At 38.3% G+C, this 17,919-nt stretch overlaps 2 protein-coding genes across 3 annotated transcripts in view; both read left to right on the plus strand.

Moving 5' to 3' along the window:
- On the plus strand, positions 1 to 11,940 carry LOC141954412 (bile acid receptor-like). Of its 2 annotated transcripts, XR_012632178.1 has the most exons (12): positions 1 to 108; positions 4,655 to 4,781; positions 5,980 to 6,345; positions 6,931 to 7,071; positions 7,656 to 7,795; positions 7,885 to 7,989; positions 8,087 to 8,186; positions 9,290 to 9,418; positions 9,934 to 10,050; positions 10,465 to 10,578; positions 10,736 to 11,273; positions 11,351 to 11,940. XR_012632178.1 is itself a non-coding variant. In XM_074893895.1 (11 exons), the coding sequence occupies exons 2-11, from the start codon at positions 4,691 to 4,693 to the stop codon at positions 10,972 to 10,974; spliced, it is 1,542 nt and encodes a 513-aa protein (XP_074749996.1). In that variant the 5' UTR covers positions 1 to 108; positions 4,655 to 4,690; the 3' UTR covers positions 10,975 to 11,940. The 2 variants fall into 2 exon arrangements, 1 of the variants encoding a protein (XP_074749996.1); XM_074893895.1 differs by having other exon boundaries at positions 10,736 to 11,940.
- Positions 11,131 to 17,919, plus strand: part of SYCP1 (synaptonemal complex protein 1) — a 23,888-nt gene continuing 17,099 nt past the window's right edge. Inside the window, exons 1-8 of the mRNA XM_074893897.1 lie at positions 11,131 to 11,238; positions 12,282 to 12,366; positions 12,532 to 12,578; positions 13,875 to 14,039; positions 14,877 to 14,944; positions 15,130 to 15,203; positions 16,147 to 16,205; positions 17,344 to 17,413. Coding sequence (XP_074749998.1) covers positions 11,131 to 11,238; positions 12,282 to 12,366; positions 12,532 to 12,578; positions 13,875 to 14,039; positions 14,877 to 14,944; positions 15,130 to 15,203; positions 16,147 to 16,205; positions 17,344 to 17,413 — 676 coding nt within the window. The remainder of the gene's footprint in view (positions 11,239 to 12,281; positions 12,367 to 12,531; positions 12,579 to 13,874; positions 14,040 to 14,876; positions 14,945 to 15,129; positions 15,204 to 16,146; positions 16,206 to 17,343; positions 17,414 to 17,919) is intronic.

Consider the following 17,919-nt stretch of genomic DNA (forward strand, 5'->3'; position numbering starts at 1 on the left):
TGATAAATAGGGAAAAGGCCCAGTTTGCTCCAGCTGGACTCAGAGCTAGGATCAGCGCTACAGCCCAGCGGACTCAACTCTGGAAGCAAGAAACTCTCTGGAACTACTGTAAGTATTTCATTTACTTCTCTGAATGCTCTGGGATTATAAATTGTTGCTCTAGCCATAAATCAACTTGCCATGTGAAAATATTTCAGGCATTGGGCTTCTTTCTTCTTCTTCCTTTATTTTTAATTTCTTTTTAAACGGCTGACTAAATGAAAACAGAAAACATGCACTTTCCAATTTGGTATCCTACTGCCAAGAATTTGTTTCAACAGTATTTCATTTGACATAGAGAGTGAAGTAAAACAACTTAAAATAAATTATTTGTTTCCCTTCCCCAAAGTACCTGGAAAACTGTAAGTTTCAAACAACCTCTAACCTCTTATTTTACAGTGTATAAAAATGGTACCTTTGAAATAATTATTCATGGGCTAAAAATTCCAAAGGAAGATTTCAAGATAATTGCAATACAGTCCACTCGTGAAATAAGCCAATTCCTGTTATGGTTATTATATGACAATGAAGGAACACTTTTAATGAGAAGGGGGATTTCTTCAAACAGCAGCTTTGGGGAGCTTCTTGGCATGTTAAAACCAGGAGAAACAGATAAAACCTTAATAATGCATATAAGCTGCATATAGGATCAATCAAGTGATCCTACAACTTCCCCTGCAAAATCATTCTTTAATTACAGTAATCAGCGATTACTGAATTGCTTAAGTGAAACTGAATATATCACCTGGTATTGCACACAGTTGCCACTGATTGTGCTCACTTAATTTTTTTTTCAGCTTTTAGTTTAAATTTCACAAATTAAAAAATGCTTCCCAGAAGAAAAAAAAGTACAGCGGTTAACACTGAGATTGAAATGTGCTATCTAGTTCCACTACATGATCTTTAACATGCCACAAGGTGTGTTAAATAAATGTTGAAGACCTTTAGCTTGAGTTCCTAAAATTCCCTGTAAACAAGAAATTTCCCTGTGACTCAACTGTCAAAATATTTATGATAGCAGTTAAAAGTGCTGTCAATACACACCTCTTAAAGAGCTCCCTGGAGCCTCTTGTACAAGAAGGATGTTTTGCATCTTAATAAATTTGACAATATAAGTTGATGATACATTACTTTATGATATGGTACTTTATAGCAATAAAAATGATAACAATATCTTTCACCATAAATAACAATAAATAGATGTACAGCATGTGTTCTAGTCTGAATGTGTACATTCTGTTAAGTGACTAGTTTGTGATTCAACTTTTATCAATTAACGGCTTTTTTTTCCCTTTAATGTCTTCCATCTTTGATAAATTGGAAAGTCTTTCAGTTAGGACTAATAATTGAACGTTACTGCATTTCTGTATTAGATGGATAACCGACCCCTTGAATCAACACACATTTCAGTTCATATTGAATGTTATTAGTTCAGAAGACTGATTACTGTCAAAACTAAGCCTGTAAAAGTGCAACATTTTTAAATGTGCTTAAGCAACCAAGAGTCTAGGTCACATCATCTTCTGAAAAAAAAAATATTAAAATGTCCCACTTTTAGAGGCTTTTGAAATTAAAAACAAACACAGCCACCACCTGCAGTGATCAGGATTTCACACATGAAAATACCCAGGAGAAATAGCACCTCAGGAGTAACTGAAAAGAATGAAAAGCAGGGAACAGCATGTGCCTTTATGCAGATGACATTTTCTTTCAGGTCTGACTAAGGACTAAAGACTTTCATCCTAACTGTGTTACTGCTTGTGATTCTATGAAAAAAGTTATTAAAAAATTTACCTTCCTTTGTTTTCAGTTATTTCCACTTTTTAGGCTAAAGACCTTTATGCGTTATCTCTGGGAATTTTTTTTTTGCTTCCTTTTTAAAGCACACATACACAAACTGTGTGGCTATGTTTTGAGTACAGAGAAAAGAGAAAAATGGGCACAAAATATTTTTTGGGTTGGGTTTGGGAATACCATGACTACAACTGCCCCAAACACCCAAGGCTCTTAACTCCAATCTTATTTCAACCTTGTCCAAGTTACTATGTTTTGAAAATTAGAATTGGGCATGTGTGCTACATCCTGTCAAGGATACCACAGCTTCACAGTGGGTAGCTAAGCTTTGTGTGCATGCAGAATTTAGTTGCCCGTGTGGCCAAGGGTTAATGAATGTATGTGTGGTCTGAAGAAGTGTCCTTTAGGTCATGGTTCACTCCCATGAGGTGTGAGAGATTAGGGATGGCTACTGAACTTTTGAGAGACCAGCATATAATGCATCAGGAAATTTCAGTGACTCCTAAAGTTTGGAGGAGGCTTCCCTACTGCTGACTGACTCGTATATAAAGGGTGAGGCAAAGGTTGTAACACATGACTGTGATAGTCACTCTTACAAATAATCAAAAATTTCCTGTCCTAGAAAATTAAGTTGTTGAGAAATTAAAGAAATTAGGTTCCTTATATTTTCTGCTTTAAAAATCCCAATGCTATTTTATATCTGAAGAACAAGCTTGTTAACACTAAATGCTCAAGTGTCAGAAAATTAAACAGTTAACATTCATGCACAGGCATGATCATTAAGTCTCATTTCAAGACAGTATAGGATTCCTCAAATAACTGCTGGTTTTACTACTAATACTGTTGTAACATTCTCTTAATTTAAGAATTTCAATTTACAAAGTCTCATTCTAAGCTGGGAATTCTGTGGTTGCAACTGATAATTTTTATTAGCCATAAAAATCAGTAAGAAAGACTAAATCCTCAAATCCATTCTCATACAATACCTAGTTGAGGAAACTTTGCCTAATGAAAGTCTGATTCCAAGATTTAGAATGTTTAATCAACTGACCACCTTGCATTTGATACTTCATACTCCCATTATAATATTTTTGTCAGACTGGACCAGTGTAATTTTATTTTAGCTTCTATTCTTTTATTATTTTTATTTAAAGAAACTACTGGAATCCAGAAACACATTTCTTCAGCAAATACACATTTTTGGGGAAAAATGTAGACTTTGCCCAGGCCAAATTGATCTAACTGATAAGGACCTCATGATTCAGTGAGTCATTTCTCTCTCAAACAAATATTTACTAGCAGAGATAACAAAAAAAAAAAATCAGCATTCCAGCATCACTGCATCTTTTCACCTTCTGCTGACAACATAAGAGAAAGTGTTCAGTTCCAAAGATACATCCAGTTTTGGGGGAAGGGATGCATGTCTTTCAAGATGTGACTTCAGTACAGACTCCCTGAAATGACAGATTCATTTTCTCAGCTGTAGCTAGGTACAGGTATTGCACAAAACCCAAAATGCAAGTCTTTCAAGGAAGATCTTTAAACCATATTTGCTGTAAATTCTGCAAGAGGCATAGACAGAGAATCCCATTGCACCCATAGGAGTTTGATTTGCTACGCTTTCCAAATCCTTACTTGCCTCTTTCATCTTTTCTGTCCTACCTGTCTGCCTGGGGAAAGCCTATGAACAGTTCACTGGCAAATTGTCTTGTAAAGTCCTTAATTGGTGAGCATCAGATACAACATACTTTTAACCAGTGCCACTCTTACACTTTCCACAGATGCAGAGGGACAAGGAAAATATTTCCTACATACTTCTCTAGTGGCTACTCCATTACCACCCAATTGCTAAACAATACCAGAGATTGTCTACGCATGCACGTAAACTCAAACCCAGCCTGTGCTAGTGTCCAGATCGGCGGGTTTTTTTTCTAAAACTCCTTTAAGAATTTTTAGAACACACTTCTTCAGAACATCTCTATAAAGTCAAATTACTGAAAAATAAGGTAAGTTTTGAAGTCAAAGCACAATAGCTATTCCTCACCAACTGTGTCACTGCGAGCTCTCAGCACACTTTGTCACGATGAACGTCAAAGCAGCCAACCAGGAGTTCAGGCTCCTTCAATGATCAAGGGACAGGACAGGGAAAAGCTCTCTAGAGGGCAATACATCCTATACGAAATTATTTTTTTCTCTCTTCACAGGGTGCTTTGTACTCTTAAAGGAATACAGGCTCTTGAATTTGGAACCTAATGTAAATTAGGCAGTGAGGCAAAGATGACTTCTACTGCATAAAAGAATATTTACATGGGGAAGAAGAGAGATTCTCTGCTGGCCTTTCCAGGCTATTTTCCTGTATTTACTTACTTCAAATTTGCATAAAAAGTGAATGAAACAAATTCAGTAAAAGCCCTTTTTTGTGCAGAAACAGAGCATCCACCACATCCACCTTAGTGCAGATGCCCTAACTCATTCTGAAAGCAAGGTTTTTCTATCCAGTGAAGCTCCTTTTAATCTCTTCCTGAACTAAAGAATTTACCAATGATTAGTGTGATTTCCCCCACATTGTTTTGTGTAAAATTCGGAGCAAAACAGTTCTAAATATAACTTGGTAATTTAGGAATGAACTTTATCCTGAATCCATACTATTAGGACAATCAAATGTTTTGCAACCTCATTGAAAGTATTATGTGACTTCACACACACCTTTTTATGATCTGCAACCTGCTCCATATTCTGGAGTTTCCTGGTTTTAGCTCTGTAGCTAAACCTACCCAGCAATTCTTTCTCCTATGTTTCTCTTATTTTTCCATTTCTCTAGGTTGCCTTCTTAAAAGTCTATCACATAGCAAAGTGAATGAAACAGTGCAGCTGGGAGCAGAATATGGCAAATACATTTGTCACTGTACCTGATGGCTACTGTCTTCCTGAGCCCATACAGTATTATGGTGAGTAAAGCAAAATTTTTTTATTATGAAAAAGCACTATAGTAAAATGAACATCTGTGGGAATTCCCATTATTTTCTTCATTTTAGTTTATCTTTACAAGCTCTTAGAAGTGACACATTTGACTATCAAGCCCATACTGAAAGTGTATTGAAATATATTAGAACGTGCTGATACAGATTTTTGTACGCAGTGTCATTATGCTGACTGATCATTTCATATAAACATTACTGGTGCTGTCTCCCTTTGACTTCCCTGAAGAAGATAGAGGTTTTATTACAGTATTCCAGATACATTATAAATAGACATTGGTTATTCTATATCTTATATAATTGCAATAACTAATTCGATTCTGGATGACTAAAAGCAGGACCCAAAGCCCATTAAAAAGAAAAAGACCTCCAAACTGCTTAAACCCCCCCCAACTTTCCAGTTTGTTTTTACAGAGATTTGAACAATCCCAAAGGAAGAATGAAATATGATGCATGTTGCACAAGCTTTCTTCAGTACAGCTGTGTACATTCAAGGGGGGGTGTATAAAATTAAAACTCCACAGAGAGGCAGGAAGAAGCTCTCTTCTGTACCTTTTTTTGCTTTATTTTGCAAAAATAAAATTTCATAAGTATAAAGGATTATATGTGGAAAAATCCTAAATAAAACAAGCCTCTGCTTTTTACTCTACTGAATTTCAACTTTAAGACTCTGGCCACAGTAATTTTTACCACTCTATAATTTCTGGACCATCTTTCTCAGACTCTGATTGTGCAATGTTTTCAAAACTATGCCTGAAATATGTATCAATAACACTTTACTCATTAACGAATTCACTTATGGGAAAATATTCTTGTGTAATGTGGATTAATAAACTAATAAAAACAATCCTTAAGTGTAAAATCTAAAGGTAGCTATATTATCAGTTGTCAAGTAATGTTCAATTACGTAGTAACAAGAATCCAGTGGCACCCATATGACATTTGCCCAAACTGTTACCAAGACATTTTTACTATAGCTGAGATTTTACTTAAAAACGTTACAGGTAGCACATTTAAAAAGTATGTGTCAGACCGCCCTTCTGAAAATATGTTCCTCTAACATTTATGACTAAATATTTAGTCTATAAACCATTTTAAAACTTTCAAGTAGCTGACGTTGAGATATTCTTCAGGTTTTTATTTCATTTTCAATTTTTTCTGTATCTAGATGTTTTACCAGAGCACATCAACTATCAGCTGCAAGACACCGATTTTCAGACTGCACCTTACTGCCAATACTCAACAGTTCAAATTCCCCCTCCAGCATTACAGTCACAGCCTTCTCAGTCCCAATTCAGCACATACGGCCTGGACTCTCAGTACAGTGATGGGCAGTATATCATCAGCAGCTGTGAGTTAAGCAAACCCCCTTTCATGGCTCCCCACATTGATGACAGTGGGTACCAAGGATTAAAACGGCCGAGATTAAACCACTCTTCTCTGAGACTGAAGGGACAGGAGGAGCTGTGTGTTGTGTGCGGTGACAAGGCCTCGGGCTATCACTACAATGCGCTTACCTGCGAAGGCTGTAAAGGTAAGAGAACAATGGCCCCGCATTGCTCAACGTAGTGTTCCACATCTGTGATTTAAGCAAGCAGATTTCATTATTTTTTGACATTTCTACAGAGGATTTTAATTTATCTAAGAAACGCTTCACCTAAAACGCTTACTCCAGATTCACATTTCTATAACATTTTTTGAAGAAATGCTTTCACAGTGTGTATTCAATACGAGCATTTCATGCATCTAATTTTTGTGCTGATTATTCACTAGAATAGTGTCTGTTTAAGCAGGTGCTGATTTCCTCATGACCCTTTATTATAGATTTACTTCGGTGTTATTAATTTTACTTATTATTAAAGAAAAACAATAATTACTTGCTACCGACATTTTAACTTCCTATATGGGAGCTGTCTTGATCAGGTAAGGAAAACAGTGATTAATATTAGTCAGAAAGAACAAGACATAAATGTCATTGAAAAGCAAATTTAAAATCAAGGTGGTGTTTCCATTGTAAAAAAACCAAACAAACCCCCCCAAAAGACACGTTAATTCCTTAAGTCATTATGAAATAAAGCTCCTTAGATTCCTTCAGTCATAACCTGGTCCTTGTCTGTAGGCTTCTTTCGACGTAGCATAACCAAAAATGCAGTATATCGATGCAAGAATGGTGGTCATTGTGAAATGGACATGTACATGCGAAGGAAGTGTCAGGAATGCCGCTTGAAGAAGTGTAAAGCTGTGGGAATGCTAGCAGAATGTAAGTGCTCCCTCCATGCGGGCTACTTCACTAATCAACTCAGATAAAACCTTTTCCAAAGTCAATCCCTTCTCCTCATTAGAGATAAATGGTGTTGCTCTAAACTTCATTTTGCTGTAGGAAAATTTAACTTTGGAGTCTGTAGCACCTGTACCACCTTCATCTGCAGAAACCACGCATGCTTGGGAATATCTCCTGAAGTTAAGAGGACTGCTGTTCAGAGACATTACAAGGAAAAAAAGAAACTACTAACAAGAGATAGCTAAATATCCTGAACCATGACAGGACAGCAGTAAGCATATCAGATGTGCTTTTGTGTTTGGAAAAAAAAATATTAAAAACTGCACAACAGTTTTTCATGAAAAATTCTCATGCTTGTACGTCACAGAGCCACAAGCAAGATAACATAAGAAGGCCTTTGGTGGATACGGAAACACATTGCCATATTCTCTAGGAAACGTAGTTCCTTATAGGTGATGGCTCCTGTGATGCAAGACCATGCAATCTATAACAATAAAAGTGATTATTTCAAATTGTAATTATTTGAAAAGATACATATTGATACACACATCCATGCCTCACAGGTTTGCTGACTGAAGTACAGTGCAAGTCAAAGCGACTCAGGAAGAATTTCAAACAGAAGAGCGGCTTTCTTTGCAACATAAAGCTGGAAGATGAGGGACTGAATAGTAAGCATGTATCATCTACAACAAGATCTGGAAAAGTGGGCTATTTTTCTATTTAAAATACCTCTTTTTATAATTTATTTTCACCCCAAGTCATTGTCACTTAATTGGTTTATTTTTTTAACAGATCCCAGAGAAAATGGAACTTACTCCAGGGGAACATCAGCTTCTCGACCACATTGTAGCAGCACACCAAAAATACACAATTCCCCTTGAGGAAGCAAAGAAGTTTGTACGTATACAGAACAATTGGCTCGCATTGCTAAGTAGTTATTATCCTAAGCACTGTATCTTGGTTATGTCAGATGTCTAAACACTCTTTCATGCAGCTACAAGAAACTGCAAGTCCTGAGGAAAGTTTTCTCCGTCTCTCTGAGACAGCAGTTGTCCACGTACAAGTGCTGGTGGATTTCACGAAAAGACTTCCAGGTAAGTTTCTGCCTTTGGGAAATATGACAGAACAGCATGACTTTTTTTTAAGATGCAGAAACCATAGTGATGGCATGAACCCAAGAAAAATAGAGGCTTTAAGAAAACTCTCATTCAACTGACTATTTTTTCTTCCAACTCTAATGATCAGGGTTACCATTTACTTGTCATGAGGACAAGTTAGAAGCATTCACTTTGAAAGCTTGCTATGATTGGATTTCTTTCCCATTTCTGACATTGAGTAGAGACATTTTCTGAAAGTATATGGACTTCAGAATACCATCTTGAGTGAATTACTATTTCAACACATTCTCTGAAATCCAGTTCAGCCTGCAATTTATCATAATCATCAAAGAAAAAAACAGATGTTCCTTCAAAGGAAAAAGCAGCACAGAAGGGACTAACCAGGTGCTCCTATTCATATCTTCCTCTAATAAAGAACAAGGGAGCATGCAATTAAATTCACTGCATTTCAATGTAAAGTTGACAAAATAACGTTGGACAGGGAGGGTGATAATTTTTTCATTACTCTTTAAGTTGTAAAACTTATTGACAAAAGTCAACCAACATGTCTAAAGCAATATTTGATGTAATTTAGCACTACTGTGGAACAGATCTGAAAGAATGGATGAGCTGTTTGTTTTCCTATGTTACATATCCTGCTTTTATCAGGATTAAGAAAAGAATCAGTAAAGCTCCTTTGCTCTTGAATTGTAAGTGCAGATAACAAAAGATGAACACAATTTTAAAAAAGATCAGATATCAATGAAAAAGGAGAATATCCAGTCACTAAGCAATATAGCAAATTTATAAGGAATTAGGCCACATGACATAAATCAGATATTAGGAAGAAATTTTCGATAAAGTCTTGCTTCGTCCCAAAATTTTTACTTGTATCTTCCCGTGAATCTTCTAACATCGGACACTGACAACTGCACAACTGCGAGAAAGATCCCAGTAGTCTTTGGTACATTGATCTTTTAACTATGGCTCCTTCTTTCCAGTAAAGGTATTTCTTAAAAAAATCATTTTATCAATTCATGTTAGGGGCTTAAAGGCAGCCACAGCCTTTCTTGATTCTTAACATGTATCTTTCTGTGCAGGATTTGAAAGCTTAGCTAGTGAAGATCAGATTGCGCTGCTAAAAGGGTCGACAGTTGAGGCAATGTTTTTGCGTTCAGCCCAAATATATAACCAAAGAATTAGTGAATGCCAGCCATCAACAAGTGAAAGTAAGTTTGACTAACAAGCTTTCTATTAACACCAGTAGGAGGTTCTGCCATTTTGAAACAACTTCTCTTTATTTTAATTCACTTTAATCTCAAATCATTTCCTGTTCAAGCATACTGGTACTTAGAATAGTACTGGGAATGCCTATGTACCTTCAACAGGCATTTAAAAAAAATTTTAAAAACCCATAAAATTAATTTGATCTCTGTTTTCCTCCCATTAGCTCCAAACAAAGAGCAACATTTTTGAGTGTTTACAGAAATTGTGGGGTGGATGAATAATATTAGCTATATTAATGACATATGATATATTGTGTCAAATTTAACACAAGAGACTTTGACCAACAATAATGCAACCAATGAACTTGGTACTGAATGCCAAAAAGAGCAATTTTTTCTACCTGCATGGATCTGGTGAAAATTCACACATTTTCAGGTATATATCAACAAAGCAGATGCAAACAAATATTTAAAGTCACAGTAAGCTTGGCTGGGAACTGTCATCTGTTCTGTTCCAGGTCACGCAAGACTTTCTGATCATGAGACATGTTGTCACATTCAAAACCTTGATAAAAACATTTATTCCATGGAAACGTCTCACAATGAAGAGAGTCCAACTTCCACTACTACCACAGGTAATAGAGGTCTCAGAATCAAAATACCTGGGAATCTTTTGCTTTGCTGGCCCTGTTCTTCATCACACCGAGCAACACTGTCTGTGTGGCCATGGCTCGGTCTCACCTCTCCTCTTCCTCTCCCATCCCTCGAGCTGCTTTGCTGCATGTGGTGGCATCAGCTCCTTAGGGAAGGAAGCGGTGGTGTTCACCTTTGCTTATATCCTAGGCCAAGGCCTCGAGCCACAGAGGCAACCCCAGCTCCACAGCACAACTGCCGCACAACGTCAGGAATTAACGCTTTTCACGGGGTTTGCCATTTCGTGCAATGGAACAGCCTGGAGCCCTAAGAAGATCAGGACAAAGATGATTTGTAATAGCAGTGCCAGATTCTGCACTGAAATAACGTTCTGATTGTTTTATTTCATTTTCAAGGTATAACCGAGGAGTTTATTACCGCACTGTTTTACTTCTACAGAAGCATGGGGGAACTGAAGGTGACCGAGACCGAGTACGCGCTGCTGGTAGCAACAACGGTGTTTTTTTCAGGTAATCGGGGCGGGGGGGCCCGAGGGGGGGGGGGGGGGGGGGGGCGCGGCGCCAGCCCTCACGCTTTACCGCCGCTTTTCCCTCGCCCCGGGCGCTGCCCGCCGCGCCCTCAGCTGCGGCCCCGCGCACTGACCGCTCTCCCGCCGCGCTCCCGCAGACCGCCCGCTCCTGAGGAACAAGCGGCACGTGGAAGAGCTGCAGGAGCCGCTCCTGGGCATCCTCTACAAGTACTCCAAGATCCACCACCCCGAGGACCCCCAGCACTTCGCCCGCCTCATCGGCCGCCTGACGGAGCTGCGCACCCTCAACCACAGCCACGCCGAGGTGCTGGTGACGTGGCGCACCAAGGACCCGGGGCTGACCCCGCTGCTCTGCGGCCTCTGGGACCTGCACTAGGCCGCGGCCCGCGCGCCCTCCGCCCCGCGGCCCCGCTTCCGCCGCGCGCTCCCGCTTCCCGCCTTTTTGTCCTCCCTCAGCAGCCGGCGGGCGCGGGGCGTTACTGCGCCCGTTACCGGGCGTCGGCTCTGAGACCCGCCCCTTTCCTCCGAGGCCATGGAAAAAGAAAAACCGTTTAAGTTGTTCGTGCCGCCGCGCCTGAGCGGTGGCCAGGTGTCTGCAGTCAAGCCCCAGGCGAGCGCTCGGGCAACGGGGCTGTGCCAGGTAAAGGTGCTGCCGCCTGCCCGCGCTGTGTGGCGGTGGGGGCGGCGGCGGAGGAGCGGGCGGCGGGCCGAGAGCGGCAGAGGAGCGCGGAGGAGCGTGGAGGCGGGCGGAGGCGGGGAGCGGTCCGGCGGGTACCCCCAGGCGAGGCCCTGAGCTGCCGTCCTGGGAAGCACGCGCAGACCAGTGCGTAAAGTGTGTGCGCTGAACTAATTTCTCTGCAAACGGTTAAGATTGGTGTTGGGGGGCAACGTCCTAAGTTTTAATTTCAAAGACTTTTACTTTTTTCTACCAAAACCGAAGAGAATCATCTTCTCGAGCATCTGCTGTGTATTTTATCTGTACCCCACCCATAATCAATACGTGCTTGCTGTGGGTAATTCAGAACAGTAAGTGGGAAGTACACCACTCGCACAGCCTTACTGGCTTTGATTTACTGGTCGCACCAGATCACGTGTGCAGTGGAAATATTCTGTCGCTATGCTCACATATGTGAATTCAACAAGGTATTTTTTCACGTTGAGGCTCCTTATGAAATAGGTGTAGATTCAAATGTGATATTCTGACAGGAGATGAGTTACACTATTTACAAGACAAATTTCTGTGACTTATTTTAAAACACCTTGTAAAATGAAATTTTCATTCTAAAACAAGCAGATGTGTTTTAGAAGTACTCTTGGGAATAAAGCAATAAATAAATATCAAGTGCTGGACTTGAAAAATAATTTTGCTTAATGAGTCCTCTACCATGCAGCTGTGTACAGGCATGTAATAGCTAATAAGTTCTTGTTGTCAAAAACTTCCACTTTGGCCACAATGTAGTCTATAAAGCAAACTGCAAAAGACCAACAGCTTGAAAAGCCACTGTGAAGGAAGAAGCAAGCAAGAGTTCCAAAACCATTGCCAGTGCCTTGCGCTTTGAAAACTGTAGGTAGTTGATTTGTTAATAGAAAATTCTATTTTCACATGAGCTGTACTTTTTTTCTGGGTTTTATAATCCTTGTTTACAAATTACCCATAAGAAACTGATTTTTAAATTTGTGCAGGGTTTTAACAAATGCCCAGATGATGATTTTAATTTGCCGTTTGTAATGATGAGTACACCGAAACATGGTGAAATCACTGATTCAGGTAAGACTAAAGTGAGCATTTACCTTGCACAGTCTTTAAAATTTTTTTAATATTGTCGACATTTTTCACGAGTAGTTTAATAATTTCATAGCTGTCACACTGTTAAATACAGTTCCGTTGTTATTTTTTTAGAAATACATTGATCAAAATCTCTTCATATTTCAGATGCGATTTCACAGCAAGTAAAACTTTGCTCTGAGGTAGATGAAGAGGTCAGCTAAGTATAAACTCTGCATATCTAATTTCTTAGGGCCTCTTAATTTGTTCCTAAAACAGTGCCTAAAGCACTATTCAGAAGATGCTTCAGGGCTAAAGGAAGCAGTCAAAGGGGAATAATAATTTTCTCTCTCCTGTTTAAAGCTGAATCACATAGAGGATGTATTTGTGATTCAGTGAACATGCCTGGAGATAAACCTTTAAATATTAAGGGGGTTTCCAAGTTTTTGGGTTTTTTTAAAGTGCCTGGGGAGTCTTGGAGTTTTAATCAGAACAAGATTTAGGCACTTAAATATCTTTGTGAAACTGGTTCTGAATAGTTTGTTGAAAGGCAGAAGGACTGAAGTCAGAGTATTCTTTGGAAAATTGAAGCAGATTATCCCAATTGCCTTGTCTGGCTTTATTTTATCTATAATATAAACAATGAATTTAGTAGAGTGGTTTCCTCAAGCGTTTGATTCTTCTCATAGCGTCTTTACCAATGCTCTCCTGCTTTAGTATAACTCAGTAAAGCTTCCCAGATACAACATGCTGTTTGCTGCAACAACATGGAACATATTTCTTGCAGTCCTCCTAATGGTTTTCATACCCCTGAGGACTAAACTTCTTTTAGCCCTAGCAGCTATTAAAGTACAGTCAGGACTGTAATAATATGATGCAGCCAAAACAAGGATAGCATTAGGTGACATCATACTAGAACTGCAGAACTGCCCTGTGGTCTGCTGTACTACTCTTACCTGCCTAAACCACTGAGCAAGCGCTGCTTGTACAGCGCTTTAAAGATGTTCTAAGAGCACAAGGCTTGTTTGTTTTTTCTTCCTGCTTTGTGTATGAGTTAACTGCAAAAACATATCTCAGGTAGATTTGGACAAGATCTCTGAAGCTGCTTTTACTTAACTCAGCAGTATCTGTCAGAGTACGGAGGGAAATGGTGTGAAGAACCTAATAGAAGGAATCTTGGATCTACTGATAAATCTAGCAAAACTTTTACAGACTTTTGGTGGAGCGCAGTTATTTATATCTTTAAGACTTATCTTTTTAGCAGTGTCACTATATCTGAAGGCAGTGGGGTATTTTTCACTTGTGTTTGTGTCTCTTGTTCCCTAATGTCTGTTGATACAGGCAGAGTGGATGCACAAAGATTTAAATGTTGGTTCCTGATCATAGATAAGCTTGTGTCACCATCTGTGGAAAAAAATTACTCTTGTGATATTTCTAAGAGATAAATATGTATCTAAACCATTATTAATTAAATAGCATTTGAGATTAAATTGTGAAACCTGTTTTAATAGAATATAGAAACAATGAATGAATTGTATTCAAAACTCTACAAAGAGGCTGAGAAGATCAAGCGGTGGAAACTAACTGTAGAATCAGAACTAAAGCAGAAAGAAAGAAAACTGCAAGAAAATAGGAAGATTATTGAAGCACAGCGTAAAGCCATTCAAGAATTGCAGGCCAGTATTGTGCAATATACATTCAATATGTGAAGTAAAGAGAAATTTTTTCCTGATTTAGTATGAAAATATTATTCATACAATTAAATATTTAAAAAATGTTGCAGAGAGTAAAGAAATTTTGAACTGTTAATGTGATGACTTCAAAGAAGCCGTTTGCCTAGATACCAATTGACCTATGGTTCTATTGTTGTTAAAGGAAAAAGTAACATTTTGAGGTTTAAAAACGTTTTTCCTCTTTTTAACAATGCGCATTCCACCTTTGTATTATTTACGTGTACATCCTACCATGGGTATGCAGAAACCTGTTCAAGACTGAGTAAGTTTTTATCCTCCTGGTATGTGTAAAGCACGCTCATGCATATTTCTGTATTCAACACATACAGGAAGTAGTGCACTCTGCTTTATCCCAGTTTCTTACCTTGCTGCTAGTGATGGGCAACTTTATGACTGAAATACAGGTTTTAAACAATTTATTGGTCCTTTTTTTTGTTGTTTGTTTGCATTGGCTTTGGTAATCTGAGTCATCTTTGATTGTTTGACTTTTGCCTTGAGAAAATGGTTATTCTGAGAAGGGGTGTGCACCTGCAGTGTGTGAATGTATGTATGAGTAACATACCTGTAAGTGTTTCAGTTGCTGGTAAATTATTGTTTATTATTATGTCTTCCATGCAAACTGCAACAACAGGTGGCTCAGCATGTAATATCGGATAAAATGGATTTCTGTCTTCTGATGCAGAAAATTATTTCTTCATGTGAGATTTAAGAAGTAAAAGTGTATTTCTAGTATCTTTTTTAATAACAATCTGTTTTTGTATTTCTTCCCTATGAAATTAGTTTGAAAATGAAAAACTCAGTTTAAAACTGGAAGATGAGATATGTGAAAATAAAGATCTCTTAAAAGAGTGAGTAATACAGACATATATTTTTGTGAAAATAGTTTTTATGCTGAGAACTGTGTTGGTATGGGAAGTTACACATGCTGTTAAATTGTAAAGGTCATCAGGGTATTTACATTGTTACTACTTAGGTATGCAAAGTACCATGCATTCCTGTGACAACATTTTAGGGTATTTTTTCCCTCTTTTAGAAACGGCGCTTCAAGGCATCTATGTAATCTGCTCAAGGAAACCTGTACTCACTTCACAGAGAAGTCCACCAAATGTAAATACTATTTAAATTTTGATACCTTGAGTATAATAAGACATGTGAGATGACACTTCATGCCTGTGTTTAGGCAGTAGAACCCACTCTACTTACCTTTCCCAGCTCTCTTTAACAAATTTCCAGAGTTGGTGTTAGCCTGTTTGGAGCAGTTACAGGGGGGGAAAAAGGTCCAAACCCCAAGACACTATGAGTAGCTAACATTCTTCTCACTAAAGTGGCCAAACCAAGACACCTAGATAACAAAGTTTAAATTCTTGAGGTCTTAAAGTATGTTCTTGACTTGGGATTTTATTCTGTATGAAATTCAGAATTGTTATTATAATCTTTTAAATTTTACTAGCTTGATCCTGGATACTTAAGAAGTGTCTGTTTCTTTTTAGCTTTGTTTCTACAAACATCTGTGTATAGATATACTGTATTTCTTTAATAGCTGTTTTTCTTATTGTTCTCTTCTAGAATTGTTTCCTTAAGGAAAAATACTATCAGTTACAAAAATGAAAGAAAAAGAAAAAGATGGAGATGGAGTATTATTACAATTTATAATGACAGTTCTGTGATCATGGGTATCTGCTGATGGGAAGAAATTCAGTGCTAAACCTTATATTACAGTTTTTCAAACACATTTTTGATACATTAATATTCAACAACATTAATACTGTCAAAATTAGTATAGTTATATAAATTGATCCAGAATTACACTATTCACAGAAAAAGAGAGATAGGGAAGGAAATTTGCTTGCTTAATTTTTCAATGGAATATATATTTTCTCCAGATTATATAACTTCTGGCACTCTGTTTTGTAATGATTTTTTTTTTTTTAAATAAGAAGAGAGACTATAATTCCTTTTTAAATTCATTATGCTGTTTAAACATAATGGGTTGGACAGCTGGCATTCTTTTTCAGAAGGAAAACTTTATGGTATGTTCTTACTTTGATAGATGAACACGAAAAAGAAGAAACAAGACAACTATACATAGAACTTAATAACAACGTTGAAGTAAGTGACGTAGCTTGTTAAAAGGCTCAAATGTGATCCAAGTTACATGGCTGTGTTGAGTTTTCTGAGTTACATGCATATCATAGAGTTCTAGAATGGTTTGGGTGGGAAGGGACCTTAAAGATCATCCAGTCCCACGCCCTGCCCCGGGCAGGGACACCTTCCACTAGCCCAGGTTGCCCAAAGCCCCGTCCAACCTGGCCTTGAACCCTTCCAGGGAGGGGGCAGCCGCAGCTTCTCTGGGCATCCTGTGCCAGGGCCTCACCACCCTCACAGGGAACAATTTCTGCCTTAGAGCTGATCTAAATCTCCCCTCTGTCAGTTTAAAACCATTACTCCTTGTCCTATCCCTACTCCCCCTGATGAAGAGTCCCTCCCCCCTTTCCTGTAGGCCCTTTCAGTCCTGGGAGGCCACTCTAAGGTCTCCCCGGAGCCTTCTCTTCTCCAGCTGAACCCCCCCAACTCTCTCAGCCTGTCCTCACAGGGGGGTGCTCCAGCCCCCCCGAGCATCTTTGTGGCCTCCTCTGGCCCCGCTCGAGCAGGTCTGTGTCCTGCTGCTGTTGGTGCCCCTAGAGCTGGACCCAGCACTGCAGAGGGGTTATATGAAATAAGAAGTATAAGGTGTGAATATTTCTTGACTTAAAGAGGGGTTTTGCCTTTTTAATTTGATAAAGATGTGCAGTCTTGCCAAATTAATTAATCATATTTTTGTTGTTAATTATTCCAGTGTGGAACATAAGACCCTAGTATATTTATAATAGAGAAATGTGAGACATCATTGTTTGGCAGTGATGAACTTGATATTAAGTGGAGTCAGAGAGTACATGGTTAAACATTAATTACAGGTTGTTGTAGCAACTAAGGAAAGCACAACAACTCCTCCATTGTGTTAGGGATCTACCAACATGGACCAGTAAAAATATTTCATCCTTGAAATTGTTTAGATCTTGAGTACAGAAATTTTTAAACTTCCAACTTTGAGTAATTATAACGTTCATATGTTTGTGCTCTGAATTTTTTTTTTAACAAAATTTCTCCTACAAATATGAACGAGCTTGTAACACTGTTTGTTTACAAACCATAAACAATTCTTCATTACTGAAAGTGTATGAATGTATATATTGAATTTTATTTTTAGAGAATGATAATGTCATTTGAAGAGCTTCGTGTGCAAGCAGAGAACACCAGATTGGAAATGTGTTTCAAATGTGAGAATACTGTTTATTGTGTTTATGCTTCAGGCTTAACAATTTTGTACTTGATGGGTTTTATTGCATGCAGTTTCAGGCTAGAAAGATCTGAGTGCTAGAATGGTGAACAGTTAACACTGTGACAGTCTGGACCCTCTTTTATTCATGCTGCCTGCTTTTAAATGCATGGGTCCTCTTATTGGTTTTCCACTGGGTCAGATTTGGAACTTTATTTTTCAAATAGTCACTCAAAGTCTAGGTTTTGTCTATGAAGTACAGTCTAGGGATCACTACTTATTTTATGTAGTTGGTTTATTTAACTGATAATGCACTAGTGTGTAACTACAGAAATTTTAATTAAATACTTGCTTTATTTACAATGTGACTTTCATTTTTACACTTGCATTTCTGTTAGTTTCTTATAACAAACTATTAAGTAATACATGGAATAATGGACTAATTCTGTGGAAAGTTGGTGCAAAGGTTATTTTGTCTCATTAGAAAATAATTTCAAACATGACCTC

This window comes from Strix uralensis, chromosome 24, assembly GCF_047716275.1.
Source record: "Strix uralensis isolate ZFMK-TIS-50842 chromosome 24, bStrUra1, whole genome shotgun sequence".
In the NCBI taxonomy this organism is placed as follows: Eukaryota; Metazoa; Chordata; class Aves; order Strigiformes; family Strigidae; genus Strix; species Strix uralensis.